The sequence below is a fragment of the Bactrocera oleae genome, chromosome 4 (genome assembly GCF_042242935.1).
Source record: "Bactrocera oleae isolate idBacOlea1 chromosome 4, idBacOlea1, whole genome shotgun sequence".
Classification (NCBI taxonomy): Eukaryota; Metazoa; Arthropoda; class Insecta; order Diptera; family Tephritidae; genus Bactrocera; species Bactrocera oleae.
The window spans coordinates 65,104,374-65,122,124 of record NC_091538.1 but is presented as its reverse complement, the minus strand read 5'-3'; the positions used below and the strand labels follow the sequence as shown (position 1 = coordinate 65,122,124).

At 31.3% G+C, this 17,751-nt stretch overlaps 1 protein-coding gene across 1 annotated transcript in view; it reads right to left on the bottom strand.

Moving 5' to 3' along the window:
• The window catches only part of stw (straw), a 107,956-nt gene continuing 90,205 nt past the window's right edge, over positions 1-17,751 (bottom strand). The window contains exons 4-10 of the mRNA XM_036369988.2: positions 17,419-17,703; positions 16,797-17,272; positions 9,287-9,471; positions 5,437-5,632; positions 5,158-5,370; positions 1,968-2,198; positions 1-1,868 (exon numbers count right to left, since the gene is read on the bottom strand). Of these exons, the coding sequence (XP_036225881.1) occupies positions 1,720-1,868; positions 1,968-2,198; positions 5,158-5,370; positions 5,437-5,632; positions 9,287-9,471; positions 16,797-17,272; positions 17,419-17,703 (1,735 nt within the window). The 3' untranslated portion in view covers positions 1-1,719. The remainder of the gene's footprint in view (positions 1,869-1,967; positions 2,199-5,157; positions 5,371-5,436; positions 5,633-9,286; positions 9,472-16,796; positions 17,273-17,418; positions 17,704-17,751) is intronic.

Sequence of the window (17,751 nt, the reverse complement as noted above, 5' to 3'; positions counted from 1 at the left end):
TGATATTTATTTATTAAGTTATTTATTTTACACATATTTTCTTTACAATTTTTTATGTACTTTAAAAAATTAAATTTTTTTCCTTCTTTTGAGTCATTGTTTCGTTCTGTTGTTGTTTTTTATTGTTTGCGTATTTACATTAAAGTTTCGTTTTTTGGCGATGGTACCGGATGCAGCGTTACTTTCAGCTAAGCAGCGCTCCAGCCGCATACAGTCCGTGTAAATATTTTGTAAACATGTCTATAATTATTTGGTTATTACGCCTTTTGTTCTGTATGTATTAATTTATATATGTAAGTATGTAAGTATATACTTATTACTTGACACCTATGCATATGTATGTATGTATATTTACAACGGTTTATGTGCATATGTATATATAATGCTAGGTATTGCCATATGTACATATGTTTGTGTGCGTGTGTTATTGTTGCATATTTATTGGTGCCATGGCATTGTTATTGGGGTAACTTATATACATACGTACATACAAAACTAGCATGAAATTGAAATTCAAAGCGTCTGTAGATATGGGCATACATACAGACGCTCATACAAAGTTTCCCTAACAGTTTCAAGTCTAATTTTCGTTGATCTACACACTGTTACTAACAAAAACATAAATTGTTATTTTATTTATAAATACGAAATTTACATATATGTAGACAACTCTGTATATACATATGTATATATATTTCTTTAACATCAGCTCGGATCGTTTAAACTTAAGGAGAACTAGTCACTATAATTATTACGAAAAAAAAATAAAAAATTAAAACAAAACCAAATTAAAAGACAACAAAACAAAGGCAAGTGTGCACCTACAGTTGGTCGTAAGAATTTTTCGTTGTAGAAACAGGAGGAACTAACAAATATGGTAGAAATAAGAAAAATGAAGCAACTTAATTATTTTACAGTCATGTTTTTAGCTTAAAAATTATAAACTAAATCAAATGGAAAAGGAAATACAATATACAAAGAAGCAGATGTAGATAGAAAAAAAAGAAAATCAATAAAATTATTATATGTATATGAATATCGTATAGTTGTTGTTGTTGTTTTTTTATTTATGACTGCTGCGCACAAACGACGACGCGTTTGTTAGAATCGCTTCCTACTCGGCTCGCCTTCGGAATCAATCTTCGCGTTCGCTCCACTTTGTAACTCCCACTCAAGATCGCTTTAACCTCGCCACTCGTGTGCCATTCCTATCTGAAGTGTGTATGTGATTGTGTGCTCATTCACGCATATACATTTATATGCAAAGTCTTATGTTGGGAAAGCTTGCGCATTCGTAAAGCTCAAAAAAAGCACAAAATTGTTATTTCGGTTGGTCTGGAATTTAGTTCGATGAAATATGTAAAAAAAACCCTGTTTTTTTGTGTGTTTTATGCTCAAACATTTTGTGTTATTGTTAGTTGTGCTACTCTGTTGTTTTTGTGGCGTAGTTGGGAGCTTTCACTCTTAGTTTAAATCATTATTTTTATTCGCAAATATTTTAGCTAATTGAAAATATTTCTTTTATCGAAATTCTGCGCTTTTTTCGCTTTACGCTTCGTGGCTTTTGCTATTTGTACAAAGCACATTTTTTTATTATTAAAGTATCATCCTTTGTGGCTTGTTTATATTAATATTTTTTACTAAATTTTATTTTCTTTCACTTTCCATACGCTAGATGAAGTCTAGAAAGCATTTGGCACCATTTAGGTTATGTAATGTTTAATTAATCGGTATGGGCGCCTTGTGATCACCACACGTGGGGAAGCCTGGTGGCACTGGTGGTAAATCGGCGTTCGTGCCGACCTGCAAAACGAGATTCATGCCGATCGTTATGTGGAAGAGGAAGTGACAATGGAAGAACCAGAAACCTGTGTGGTGAAGTGGTAAAGTCGTATATGAATTTTATTTTCAATAAAAGTTTGTTATGGTTTCTAAAGCTTATTTCAAAATGATTTCATAAAACCTACCGGGATTATCCGCTCTGAAGCGCAATACAACATAACCGTTATTTGGCACTGGTATTGTGTCCTTTTGTGGTGGTAAATTGTATTGACGATGCAGCAGACCGCGTCGATCCAAGTCCAGGGCGTGTTTCAAGTTAATCTTCTTAACGCTGGTGTCTGGCGAGCGTCCAATACCAATGACACTGTAACTGTAGCCGTGCAAATGGAATGGATGTGACAAGTTGGGTTGTTGAACTGTAAAGAGATTGAGGTAAATTGAACAAATTGTCATGGAACATAATTTTCTAAAAATTATAAATATTACAGATTAAAACTATAACACAAGCTTTAAAGGTAAGTAGCTTCAATATTACTAGATTTTTGATTAAAGTAATAAACGTAATCATTATTACAGGCCTTTTTTCACTATCTGAATATTTTAGTCCTATTTGACACTTTGGCATTACTTTGCTCCCTCTCATAATGTCACGATAACTAAGTATATTGTTTGGCTGAATTTCTAGTTTGAGAACAGTTACTGCGGTATTTCTCTTATTCTCTCCAACAAATCCTATGAACTGAATACACAATTATGAAGAAAGTTGTATCCCGTCAAATAAAACAAACTTTTTTTCTAGCATACTTTTTATTTGACAATTACATGGGAATGATAAACACCGGTTTGGATTATTCGTGAGAAGATTTGAGCGATAAATTTGATACAGAGTGGAAAATATCGCAAAAGAAAAAAAAAAAAAAACTACTCAATAGGCAATATAAATTGGAGTGAACAATTAAATTATAGAAGCCACAATTGGATGATGTAGATTGGATGGACAAACTCCACGAAGACAGGGGACAGTGGACGAAGAAGTTTGGCAAAAAAAAAAAAAATTGGAAATAAACCGCAAATGACCGATATATATGGGGATCATATGTACAACAGCTCACAAAGAGCTGTAGCGCCACAAGGTGATGGTGATGATCAAATTTCAAGATTTATTTATAAATTGTATTGAAATGCTTTGATGCATTGATGCTTGACGTGCCAATTAAGAGTGACTGTCCATTTTGATATAATAAAAATTAGAGATATATATGAGTCGGGCATTGATAACCTAAAATAAATTTATATGTTGCATATTATCCTGTGAGAACACAACCAAAACTGATTATAGCGTTGATATTGTTTAAATTTAATGTGAACGCTTCAAAATGTATTTAAAAAGAATCAGTTCAAAATTCAAACTATAAAATTAGTGAGTGCTTCTTGTACGTTACGCTACATTAGTATCGGAAATGCCCGAAGGCGTTGCAGTTTGCGAACGCGCGCGCACTTTGTCTTTATCTCATTGCATACGATCATTTTAAAGTTGCTACTTTTTTTTAGTTTTTGGCACACAAATATTTTGTTTTACACAATTTTCTCACAATTTCCAATTCACCAATCCGATTTGCTGATTTTATAATTTTACCATAAACGTTAATTTGCACTGAATTTAAAATGTTGGCTCGTGGGTGCCGCGGTTGCTGAATCACAAATTATATATACAAACATTGTTATTAGTATATACATATGTAAGTATATACTATAATAGTAAATTTTATTTTATAATATTTTTGCAATCTACGCGCCTGCGCTGCTTTACGATTGCTTTGTATCCGGTTGGGAGGCACCTGGCATGGCCTCAAGTTATTGCGCTTTTGCTTATCATGACAATCGACTTTTAACGGAAAATTCGTAGCTATGTATTAATCGTAATAATGTTATTTAGACGATAAAGCTCAAACGATCCAGGGGAGATAAAAAGTAATAACCACGATTGGTTGGCAAATGAAGGCTATGCAAAATTTCGAATTTCGATTTCGATACGGACGGTGTATTGCTTGCTATGCAAGTTGTTAATATATATTTGTTGTGATATTTGTTTGTAGTGAGGTTAAACTTACATACAAATAAATATTTTATTATTAGTTTTTCATATTTTCATAAAATAAAACAAATTTAAAGAAATATATATCCGATGTATACAGTGTAAATATGTATTCAAAGTATATAGTATTAGTTTTTATTTTTAATTTATTAATCCCAAAGTTGTTATAAAATTGAAAACTGTAACTAAAAATTGTTTTAAATAAAAAAAAAATATTAGGAATTTCCTAAAATGTTTTTTTTTTCTTAATTTTAATTTTCAAATTTTACTTTTTTAAATAGTTACTCTAATTTTGATAATTTCATTTATTAGAAAAAATCTAAAATTTTAAATTTTTTTAAATATTATAGACTTTAAAATCAAGATATTTTTTTGAATTTAGTTAGTCTAAAATTTAACTTTAGAAAAATTTTATTTCCGTTTCAATTTTATTAATTTTTAATTAACTTTGATAAAGTTTAAAATTAAAATTTATGTTTAAAATTTTTTCTCCTAAACTTAAATTAATATATATTTTTCACTAAATTATTGTGTTAAATTAATTTTTTTTCTAGTTACGTTAAAACTTATGATTTTTCAATACAGATTTCTAATTCAGTTCAGCTTTCATATAATTGTATTTGAACAATATATAAAAATAATTTTAAAAAATCGATATTTTCGAAAAAGTTTATACTAATATTTTTTAATTAGAAAAAAAATTGTATATTCAATTTCTAATTCAATTCAGCTCTTATAAAATTCATTTAAACAAAATATAATATTATTTAAAAATTCGATAGTTTCTAAAAATGTTTAACTAATTTCTTTTTTTAGCTAAAAATATTTTTCAATTCAATTATTATTTGTAAAGTGAAAAATTATGTTTTTTAATGCGGATTTCTAATTAAATTCAGCTCTTATAAAATTGTATTAAAATAAAGTATGGAAATATAGATTTTAAATAAATAATTATTTCTAAAAAAATATAATAGTAAAATTTTTTTATAAGCATTTTTTTGTATTTTTAATAGCATTTAAATTTTTTTTTTAATTTATAAAAAAATAACATTAATAATAAAATTAATTTTTTAATTTATAAAAAAATAATTTAAGGTTTATTTTAATTGGTTCCATTTTTTTTTTAAATAAAAATCAAATTATATTTTTTACATTTAGAGCTATTTTGTTCAATAAAAAATTTTAAATTTCTTTAAATTTTATTTTTTTCAATTTTGACAAAATAATCTATACCTTAATTTTAGCTTTCAATTTAATTTGCTTAATGAATGAAAACTCACCTTCATCAACCAGCACTATTTCCACGATCGCATTCAAAGGAATATCGATTTTGTGCGTGCACATGCAATTCGGACCACAATTTGCCGGGCGATTATCACCGTTACAAAATTGTTCGGGATTGATTTCATGGAACTGTGAAGTAAGCGGCGCAGGTGGTGACAAATACGAGATTTCGTCGATCAGTGAGATGACGTGATCGCCAGTGGGAGCAACTGCGGAGGAAAGAGACAAATATAGACACATGATCGCACATTGCTGGAAAATTTGCGAAAACTCACCCAAATAACGATTATAAGTGTTGGGCTGGAACAGTTCTTCTGGGCGGTAAACGTAGAAACGGAATGGCAAAAAGATTTTCACATCCGGTTTCTCCGCCAAAAGGCCACGATCGATTTCCAAAGCACTCTTCAGTTGACTCACACATACAGCATCATTTCTGGGCGTATTACATTGTGCGTCTAACGGATTCATGACCTTTTTTTTTTTGTTTTGACGACGTGCGACGTTTTCGAGTTTTTAAATTTTTTTAATTATTTATACAGTTTTATAGCATAAGCATTGTGGAGTGCAGTTATTTACATATATTTGTGCCATAATATTTTCATATTTTTAGTTTGTTTTTTTTTTTGTAAAATAATTTGAGGTTTTTTGGCAGTAGTTTGGTTTTTATATACAAAATTTCACATCAAATCGTGTTTTTGTTGTTTCATTTTCAATTTTGACATTTGTTTTCGAAAAGTTTTGCAATTGCGCGATTTTGGATGTGAAGTCAGAGAACAGTTCGGGTTTTGTTTTTACAAATTATGGCATGTTTTTGGTGATTAGGGTTGTGGTTGATTTGTTGGTATTCAATTGGTTGGTTGCAAAGAAAAAAATTGTAAAACAAAAATTCATTAGCAACACACATATACAGCTTGGGAATTAAAAAATATGAATGTACATATGTTTGTTTATATATTTATTTTTAACTACTATATGATATCTATAATATAAAATAATAATTATATATAGTATTTTCTTAACTAAATTTTATAATGAATTCTTTTGGATTACTTTGGAAACAATTTTTCCTTTCATAATTGAATCTATGATTCTGTAAATTTATGAATGGCAACTTTTTTTTAGCAAAAATAAAGTTTCGAGTCTTTAGCCCGTAAAGTAACCTGCCATATAAACAATCAGGCACATTTCAATCTACACTTTCGAGCTGCAACAGAATTCATTACAAAATCGAGTGGTCAAAAAATAAAAATTCCTGCAAAATCTACAACAAAGGTATAATTTAAGCATACGAGTATATATATATATATATATATATATAACGGTATTTACAATGATCTACAGAAAGCGCACCTGCGCTTAGCCATAAACCAAAATTATAATATGATTATATAAGATTTTATATATGTACATGTATGCATGTATATTATGTACTATATGCGATTAGCTAGATACAATATAGTTATAGGTATAACTGTAAATATGCATTTGGCATTTGGGTCTGCAACAAAAGCCATTGCAAATGCCACATTTTTCACAATTGCTTACGAGCATTTCTGTACAAATTTGTTTTTCCACTATATGCATATTAATTTGTTTGTGTATTTTTTTACAATATTTGTTTAAATAAATATTATTGAATTTATTTCTAGCAACTCACGTTTTCTCTGTGTGATTTGCAAACACAAATTGGTGCGTGATCTTATGCACTTCGATCGAGCCAATGAGCGGGATTATCGGGTAGGTTGGGGTGAGGGGAGTGAGTTGTTGGGTGGTAAGTGGGGTAAGCGGTTTGAGAGGGTGGTGGTGGTGGTGTGCAACTTAGTCACACAGTCACCAAGCGTTGGTGGTGCCTTGGAATGTTTTTGACTTACCGGACTAACTGGCAATATGGCGCGTAAACAAAGCATTAGCGGGCGCCATTTTTTGGTACTCAATATGCTGGCTGTTTCTTTTAGTTTTTATGTAATTTATGCTAAATTTTTCATTTTATTTTATTTTTATTATTGCACATGCTGTCATGTTGCTGTAGTTCATTTGGCAACAATTTAGTTGCAATGGCAAATTCAAAGCTTGGTAGCAATTGTTCTTTAGCATTATTATTTAATACCTTTATTGTTTATTTTGTTTTTGCTGTAAATTTACAAATTGATTGGCATAAATCAATTATGTATATGCACGTTTGCGGTTGTGCTATTTACTTAAGAGTTCGGCATTTTCATTATTCGCAAGTAATCACGGAATTGGACTTTTCTGTTTTTAAATAGTTGTTTGAATTTTGCTGCGAGTGTCTTGCAGACTTTGTATTGTTCTTAATTGATTTATGAACTTGCCATTGTCATTGAACTAATTACTTTAATTGTGTAAATCACTACTAAACTAATCTGATGGACTTACGAGGTCTTTGGTCGTTATTATGGCGATTTTAAAGTAAAAAAAAGTATTGTAGAAATGAAATTTTGAAAAACAGCATTTTTATTAAATAATATCCGTAGTCTCAGCCAACGCTAAAAAATATTTTTTTTTACTAATTTTCATTAATATTAAGTTTTCATTATTTAAATTTAACCTAAAAGTTTGCTGCAAATCAGTTATACAATACATAACTAAATGCAATACTATGGGTTAAATATTACTTTTCTCTAATAAATAATATAATAAAACTTATAGAATAGCTCCAGATTTATAGCCTACCTAAAGATGTTAAAGCTTTTCCCGACCAAACTCCTCTGTATATACCATCTAATCAAATTTGACCCGGACTGGTTCATATAAACTGAGTGCGTAAAGTATGATCTCCATAAGTCAATTAGTATGTGTTTGACAGCTGTTTGCTTACTCGGCGAAAAGTTTAGAACAGAAAAATTAACAAGGAGCTTGCATGAAATTTTGTGTTTTCAATGGAATCACAGCCACAGAATCGTTGAAAATGATGCAGAAGTGTTATAGTGAGTCTACTCACGAACAAAAGTTTTTGGTGGCACAAAGTATTCCATGAAAATCGTGAAGTTATCGAAAACTTGCCTAATCCGATGGATCGACTAAACACATATTGGTAATAGTTTTGGGTACGGAGAGCTGAATAATTTGCAAGTACGTCGCATTCATCAAACGGATCATTACTGGTGACGAAAATGGGGTTTACGAATATGATGTCGGAGCTGTTCAACAATATAATGCGAATAATGCTCCAAAATTGAACTGCAACCGAGAACACCAAAATTCGTTGATGGAACTGAAGGACATCGCAGCCAAGGCTTATAACAAGTGTATGGAAAATTGGACTTACCGCTGGGTTTTCGAAGGTTTTTTTCTGAGTCCGGGACAAATTTGATCTGAAGGTATGTGTCTCTTATTAACTCAAATACACTATTGTAACCCACCGTCTCTCAAATTTTTTTTATCTATCTTTTAAGTCAATAGCCAATTAGTCCACACAACGATTAAGAATTCTAATACATGACTAACATTAAATTAAAAATTTAGTTTCCGCGGTATAATTAATAATATTTTCTGCAATATTAGTTCCGACTCAAAGAGACAATCTAAAAGTATCTTTGACAGTTCTTGACTCAAAATACCACTATTAATTTGCTATTGTTATTAAAATTATAATAAACTATGATCTAACAATTTGCACCATGCAGATATTCTAAGAATATTGGTCTAGCCTTAATTGTACAAAATATTCATTCAAATTCTATTTCATATTTTATTTTATTTTTTATTTTCGCGCAAAACCGCGCAGGCGCACTACACTGGACTTAAACTAATATGCAGCGTAGATGACGATCAAATTGTAAAAATATAATTATCTGAGTTTTATACAATCACTTAGCGCAAAAGTATACGCACACATAAACAAAAACACATACATACACACACAAAAACACACTCATGCGCTTGTATTGAGTCACGCGGGTTTTTTTCTTAAGCGCTCAAAACGCCGCAAATGAGAACAAAAATATGCAAATAAATTGTTAAAGGCTATGCCCTGAATAGCCATTATACTTGTGAAATATTTGTTGTTATAGTTTCTTATGATCTGGCTTTTCGGTTTCTCTGTTAGTAGAGCAAGAGGAAAAAACAGAGCAATGAAAAATGAAAAACTAAAAGCCATTTACTTACCACACCCTGTGGTATGCCGACATCGTAGGTTGGCGGAGCCGATGTTGGTTGATAGGGGCCGCGCGCATAACGCAAAATGCCCAACTGTTGTGCGCGACGAATGCCACATTCACCCAGACCGCGCACCTGTATCCAGTAAGCGCCGACAGGTTGATTGGCATTGATAATGAAGTCATAGCGTTCGCCTGCAATGCAATTGTGACACAAAAGAAGTGAGGGAGTGAGTGTGCGATATTTGAAAGGTTCATGTTCATATATGTTTAATAGTAAAAACAAATTTAAATCATAAGTATAAAAATAATGAAAAATTGCTTAAAAGCTTAAACTGTAGCATATTGATCGATAATACATTGTTACGTAAGTAGGAAATGTTAAAAGTTACAAGCGTACAATTTTTTAAAATTTTATTAATTAAAAGTTTCGAATGCTTTATACTACCTACAAAAGCTACTATTCAATACCTTACTTGCCAATGCTCAGTTGACTGTTGTTGTTGCTCTTTTCAGCATGTTAGGTGTGTGTGTTGTAATAATTCGACCCTGATTTTTTAAAATTAATTACTTTGTGAAGTTTTAATTGTCACAAATTAACAGCGGGCCATATTGGAACACCCGCTTGGCATTATTAGTATTATTTATGAGAGTGCTGCTGCTTTAAAATTGTATACCCACAGTCACATATGATTGGTCAGATCAGTTAGTGTGGTTATTGATTAATACAATTAGTGGGAAATGCCTGTGAAATAAATATTGACAAACCAAAGTAATGTGTCAGCATTAATTTGCGATACAGCGGTACCGCAATTGAATTGCCTTTAAACAGCACCTGTCGTTTTAGAAAAATAATAAAAATATGCAATACAGTTTTTGGTTTTCTTATTTCCGCGGTACGCTTTGTGTGCGAGTTCGATCTTTTTAGATCAATATCAAAAAGCTTTTTTTTGGTCACGTTCGTTCTTTGGCAAGCAACTGTAAGCTTCAGAGCATATTTCCACCACCAAAAAGTTTCACATAAACAGCTAATAGACATTTCGAGTCGATTTCAACTTCTGAAACCATGTATACCATCTGATCAAATCTGAACCGAACAAATCCGTGTAAGCTGATTTTTAGATTGGTACAACCCTTTTCTATGTTGGTGTGAAATTTGATCTCCATATGTTGTATGTATTTGTGTGTGTTTGGCATCTGTTTGCTTACGACGCGAACAGTTTGACTAGTGATTTTTACCACGAAACAAAAAAAATTGAACAACAAGGCACAAAGCATTCAGTAAAAATCGTGAAGTTATCGAAAACTTGCCTCATGCGAGTCGTCTATACACCACTGTTAATGACGATAACATCGAAAAAGTTAAGAAACAGTGCTTGAAAATTGTCATGTTGGCATCAGAGCGATAGCAGAGGTTCTCAACAACACTTACGTATCGCCTCAACTCCTCGGTTAAGGTTTTGAGTATGAAAATACCTGATTCTTTCTCAAAAACGACGTCGAGTAGAGTTGGCAAAAGAGATGCTTGACTACGTAGCGGGGATCCTTTATTCATCAAACGCAGTATAACTGATGGCGAGACAAGGGCTCATGAATATTATGCCGCAACTGCCAAAGAATGTAGCGAATGGCACTCCAAAAATGAGCCAAAACGGAAAAACTACGTCAAAGTTGGCCAAAAATCAAATCAATGCTCATTGTTCTCTTTGATTAACCCTGTGTGGTTCAACAGAATTCATTCCACAGGGTCAAATGATTAATAAGGAATACTATGTACTTGGTCGTTTTGAGGCGTCTACGTAAAGCGATTCATCGTAAACGATCGTATAAGTAGGCAGAAAATTTCAAAAGGAGCCATTTTTGAAGGCGATATTAGGCGATTTTAGTTTGCCTAAATTATGAGATAATGATTTTTCACAAACTTGTACAATTACATTTAAATTAAAATTAATAAATTGTGAAAACTTGAAAAAACTATATTAAATAAAATTAAATATATAATTTCTACACAGTGTGAAACTTCATGGACCATGTAATTATTGCTGTAAAACAACTTAGATGTCAAGGTACTAATTTACTGCTCTACACAATTAGCACATTACTAACTACTTAAATATTTGTTGGACTGATTGCAAAAGGGAACGATAGACAATAGTTAACCCACTACATTTAGATGAACGCCATAAACGGGGTGTAGTAATATAAATTAGTTCAGTGCATTCATGTTGCATTTCTGTAATTACAGGTGGCAACGCTAATTGAACTGTATTAACAGCATGATGTGCTTAGTGTAAAGCATGTAAGAGTTATTGACTCAGGTTACCGTTAAAATTATTTATCATACTTGTTGATTTAGTTTTAAGATATATATTTATACTAAGAGTTCGAAAAACAAAAAATAAAGAAATAAAAATTTAATATACATTCAGTGTCTTGTTATTAAGCTTAAGCTGCAGCAGTGCATTGTTGTAACTGTTTATTAACTGTTCATTATTTTGCTTTATTAATTATTTTAATTATGATATGGCGACCAAAAGATATTTCAACTTAACGCTTAAGCTTCATTTATGACTCAATTAAAAAATATGAGCTTAAAAAATCTTTATTAATAAGTGTTATTAATTTTTCTGTAATTATGTACTACTCATTATTTGTGGTGGTAAATGTTTATTAATGGTATTTTTGAAATACTTAATTATAGAATGGAAAGGCCAAAGATACAGATATGAGCAGACTTTGTCAAATATACAATGACTAATGTTGGTATTAAAATAAAATTTTACAATACTGGTATTCCATTGATTATATAAAGAAACTCCATTCTTTTGTAAGAAAAAAATGTGTAACTTTTAGTAAAAACCGTTTAAAATGCTTTTGAAATAAGTATGAACAAATTCTATTCAGGAAATATTATCTTTTTTAATCAGCTCAGTTTTCGATCTCTTATTATTCGGCTAACCGAACATGTAATGAGACAATTATATCAAAAATTACACCAAAAAAATGTAAATGCGCGTAAAATGCACTGAAATTCAAAACTTAATTGCCGTTAGCCACTTGATTATTAAGTAGTAATAATAGCTGAGTGTGCGAGTATATGATTTCCATGAAACGGTTTGTAAGTACGTACGAGTATACTATATGTTATTGTTGCTTTGTGGTGCACAATAAAATTCACAATTCATTAAAACTTAATTATACGAACGGCTAGAAAATTTGTTTTTGTAATATTTGTGTCGAAAGATAAAACGAATTGTATGGTGAACTGTAATTTTTATAAAAGATAAGATGAAGAGATAAGAAAGTGGGCCTGGCGCGATAAACACCTGCAGCAGTATTTAAAAGTTGCCTTGCTTAGTTTGTATTCATTGTTGAAGCGTTTAATTGTTTAGGCAATTATAGGCGATAAGAGGTGAGATTTATAAAAATCAGAGCAGGCTATGGCACACATATATATAACTAAATTTTTTGTGTTTGTATCTCAATAGTTACACATACATAATTGAAACAGCATTAGAGATAATTTCAAGAAGTCGATCATGAGAATGCGATAAGTGAAGGTCGCGTTATTTTGTGAGAAAGTCAAGTTGCTGAAATGATTACAGAGGTAATTTTATATAGATACTAAAGAAGAAAATTGTATGTTATTATTAATTATTTGGAGGCATTAAGGATTTATTACTCAATACGTTATACCATGTTCCCATCAACAATTTGAAATTATTAGATTACATTTAATATATTCACTAATCTAGACTATCCTCACTACCATTGGAGATTTATAAAACAGCTCTTTTTGACTAGCCGATATAAGCTGTGGCATTTTTTTCGCCACAAATGTATTAGATCGGATTCGGTAGTCTTACTCCACATTACTCACATTTTTTTAACAACTATTTACCGATATTTTCTACCAATTTCACTTATTTATATAATATTGTTTAAAGTTTTTACTTTTTATATTATTTGTTTGTTTAATTTTCTCTTCACTTTGACGGTTGGTTGTGTCTAAATCAGCTGTGATAATGTGATAAATTTCCCTACTGACAAACAGATTAGCATCAAAGCAGCTCGGGGCGAAATTAACAACTATCATTTTTGGGTGGCGAAATCTTGCTATATCCAGTAGATTAGTGAGATAATCTACTAAACAGCTAAAATCTTGTGATTAAGTGTCGGCCTTTACATGGTATTAGTGATAATTATATCGATTTCGAAAAAAATTAAATATAAATTATTTAAAAAGAAAATTTAAACAGTTTAAAATTTGTTTAAGTTTGCAATAAAAATATCTTTTATAGCTTGAAAATTGACAATAATGAATACTTTTAATAGTTTTATCTTTCAAACAGCCCGTTAATTTAGTTAATTAATAAATTATTTATTCATGGCATGCACTTTCTAATGCACTTAAGGGTTATTTGCTAAACGCCTTTCACGCACTTAAGGCAGCATAAATTAGACCACATTACTGTATTTCGACCCTTGCTCTGCAATTATTGAATATAATTCTTTGAGCCAGACTGAATTAAATCCGTGGGAGCAGCTTTGGCTTAATGAAACTCGCTATTTTTAATTTGTAACTCATATAATAAACTTATTAATTTATTATTGCATTTATTGGTTATTAGATTAATAAATTAATTGAAATAATTGCTTAATCCAAGCAATTTTTCGCACCTTAAGCCATAAACTAATCGGCAGATTAATATTATTTTAATATTTCAATTGAGAAGTAGAACAAGTATTTTGTTAGAATACTTCCTTAATAGATTAATATGAAAATAAGCCGTTTCTAATAAATAACAGCTTGTTACAGTATACGTGCATTAAGGGTGCACTTAATATAAATAACTATTTAAATTAATAATCTGATCAAATTAAGTACGCAGAATGAATAACATACTGAATTGCTCAACGTAAGTGTAGATGTTTTATATCTAATCGTAAATTTTTTTTCAAAGTAATATAAAGCTGTTCTGACAATTAATTGAACCACACCACAAATTGAAGAATGTTAAAATTTTCGACTACAGCAACATCTATAGATTATTTGTCCAAACTCATCAAGAAATGACCATAGAATATACATATTGCCAAAAAAATTTTACGTCTACAGATAAATATTTTGCATAGAAATACCTAGAGTTTAAGTTTAGCAATTTTTTTAATTGCAAAAATTTTTTTAAATTATAACTATTATATATATTTTTTTTATTTTCTTTCTTTTTTTTTTGGTAAAGAGACTCCCATATTACAACGCACCATAATATTAGTGCCACCCTTAAGCAAAAATTAATTAAATTTTCATTTAACTTTGTATTTAACTCTCACTAGCAATAATTCAGCACTCGATAAATAAATACTTTATTTCCTGCCAATAGTCATATGTATATTTTATGCCATGAGAGTGGATTATATATAGCTCTGCGTGGCCTTATAGCCACCATATTTGACTTGCATCAAATCAATACAAACAAGACGAGCCGACTAACCTTTTCCGCTCATATATTTATATTATTAACTTAGTATATGTAACTCAAATACCCTTTACAAATAAAAAAGTTTTCACTACAAAGACTTGAGCTTAATCGGTCAGTTTGTGCAATCTGATCTGATCTGAGCAATTTGTCGGAAGATTATAGCACTACCTTCGAAAATAATCCATGCGAAATTTCGTGAAGATATCTTGTCAAATAAAGAAGTTTCCTTCTGGGTGTTACAAACTTCGTGGCATACTTAATATACTCTGTTCAGGGTATAATAATAATAATTCCTGACATAACATTTCGATTGGAATACATTGCTTCCCAATTTGTTTATATTGTATGAGAAAAGTACGAGTATTTGAAAGTGCCCGTTATCAAGTAAACAGCTAGCTTTATGGCTTCATTAAAATTTTGTATTATTAAAAATAATTATTTTTAAAAATTGTGTAATAACATTTATAGTTTTAAGGCAGATCTATTTATCTTTTTAGGAAAAACTCTAAAATTTAACTTAATGAAATTCTACAAAAAATTAACTGTAAAAGCCAAATTAGCTCATTATACTTATTAACTAGAATAAACTTTTTTAAATTATTATTAAAAGGCCTATGAAAATCGCCGACTTTAAGTTAACACTATAAACTCTAGAAAATTGAATATATTAAAATAAGTATTCCTAATTAAGAGAACGTGACTTTTTATATTTGCATTAGTTAATGTATAAATAACGTTATGCGTTTCTTCGATTCAGTAACCTTGAGGAATAGCGAATCGAACAAACTGGTATAAATAGTTTAAACTGGTATAATCGAATGCAGTTAGAATAGCAAGTGGTTATTATAACACTTCAGTAAAGTATCTATGTTTCCTCTTGTATTGAATTCAACTGGAAAGCTGTTTTGGATTTCACAAGTAATCGAACAAGGTATAGGCATTAAGTTAATAAGAAAAGTTGGGAGACAATATAATAAAAAATTGCCGTTAGTTTTTGAGATATCGATCTGGAATTTTACATACGTTCTTATTTTTACAGAAGCTGCTTATTTGTCAAAACCGCCGATATTGGAACACTATAGCATATAGCTGCCATACAAACTCAACGATTAAAATCAAGTTCTTGTATGGAAACTTTTGTGTTTGTGAAGGGTATCATAGCTTCGGTGTAACCGAAAGTGATTCCTACCTTATTTATACTTTGTATATTTGTTAATGAATAGTCATGTGAAGTGTTAATATATGTGCAATATATGTATGTATGTCTTTGTGGCGCGCACTTGTCTATTTATACTAATTTATACATTTTAACTAGTGGAATGCAAGTGTCCGAGCTTTACAAGTGGCAGCAATGACTCGGTTCGCGAACGCAATAACTTAGTATATATAACTTTGAAATTGTTGTAATGTATTACAATTTATGCTTTATTTTGTTGCTTTTATTATAGGATTTTGTTATTAGTGTTGTTATAATTTTGTCGAGTTTCTATTTTACCTATTATTTACATTACATTAATGCTTGTATTTGGCATTTAACAAGTTGCACCTTTGCGTGGCACGACCATCGATTGCAAGTGCCTTTACTGCTAAATGTACAGGGTGCTGCATTAGAATGCCATTATGAAGTTATAAATATTAAAATCTATAAATGGAGCGCTAGTATACGCACAGCCGCACAGCTCGAGTGATTATTAATGAGCATTTTCATATTATGAATGAGTTTCGTGCGTTGTACGATGTCCAAAGCGGTATTGTAATGCGGTGCGAAAAAGGCGCCGCTGCATGACTGGCCAATCAAAGTGACAGCTCGTTATTAGAGAACATGATATATGGGTGTACAAAACAGTGTGTGAGTTTTGTATAATAAATGAGTTCAATTTGATGTAGAAAATCACAACAACAAACAACAACTGCTGTTACACATATTACAAGTAAAACATATTTGCTTGTTCTTTTTTCTAACCAAAAATGGATCTAACATTAGTATTGTTCTGCTCTTTTTATCTACATTCATATGGGTAAATAACTCTTACTCACCTGAGAAGGATATAATTGTATTCACATCAACTGGTTGTACTGGTTCACCATCGGTGGAAATCACAGTCATCGTATGACCCTCAATTGTCACCTGAGCCGGGCACACGGATGCGAAAGCGTTAATCATGCGGAAACGATAGCGGCGTCCAGGTGTAATGGTGAATATTTCGAGTGGTGTATTTGTCATGAAACCGGTGTTAGGGTCACGGAATTGACCTTTGCCGTTAATTAGCACCGATTCGGGATCTTGACCGGTGTTGACGGCCAAACGACCGGGATAACGTTCGGCGGCATCTTCGTGCAACCAATCGCTAATCAACATAATGTGTGTAGTCAAATCGAAATCATACAAATGTGAGTTGGGATCACGTGATGGTGGCTGACGCACCACAATGCTACCGTAAATACCGTCCAATTTTTGCAGACCATGATGAGAATGCCAGAAGTGTGTACCGGCATTACCCGTCCATTGATATCTGTTGTAGAAATTAATTTACAAATATTGTATTTAGTTAAAGTAATTCAAAACTTTATTTTTATTCAAATATGTGTTATTCTAATTTTCTTCTCAAATTTTTCTAAAAGATTTTTTCTTACTAAAGTTTTGCTACTTTGGACCCACCTGAATGTGTTGCCCTGCTGTATGGGACACTGTGTCACGAATGGCACACCATCATAGTATTGTGAGCCGCGCTGCCAAATGCCGTGCCAATGAATCGTTGTCTCCATACCTTCCATATGATTTTCCACATCGATAACAACTTTGTCATTTTCGCACACCTGTATACTGGGCCCGGGTATCATACGATTCACGGTGAGTATACCACGTTCAACACCGTCGGCAAGCACGCATTGACAGTGACTCCATACGGTGTTGGTGGCATTAGGTGTGCACACCTGACAAGCGCTGCAAATAAAAAGACAGAAACAAATTGGTGGTTAGATAAAACTGAAA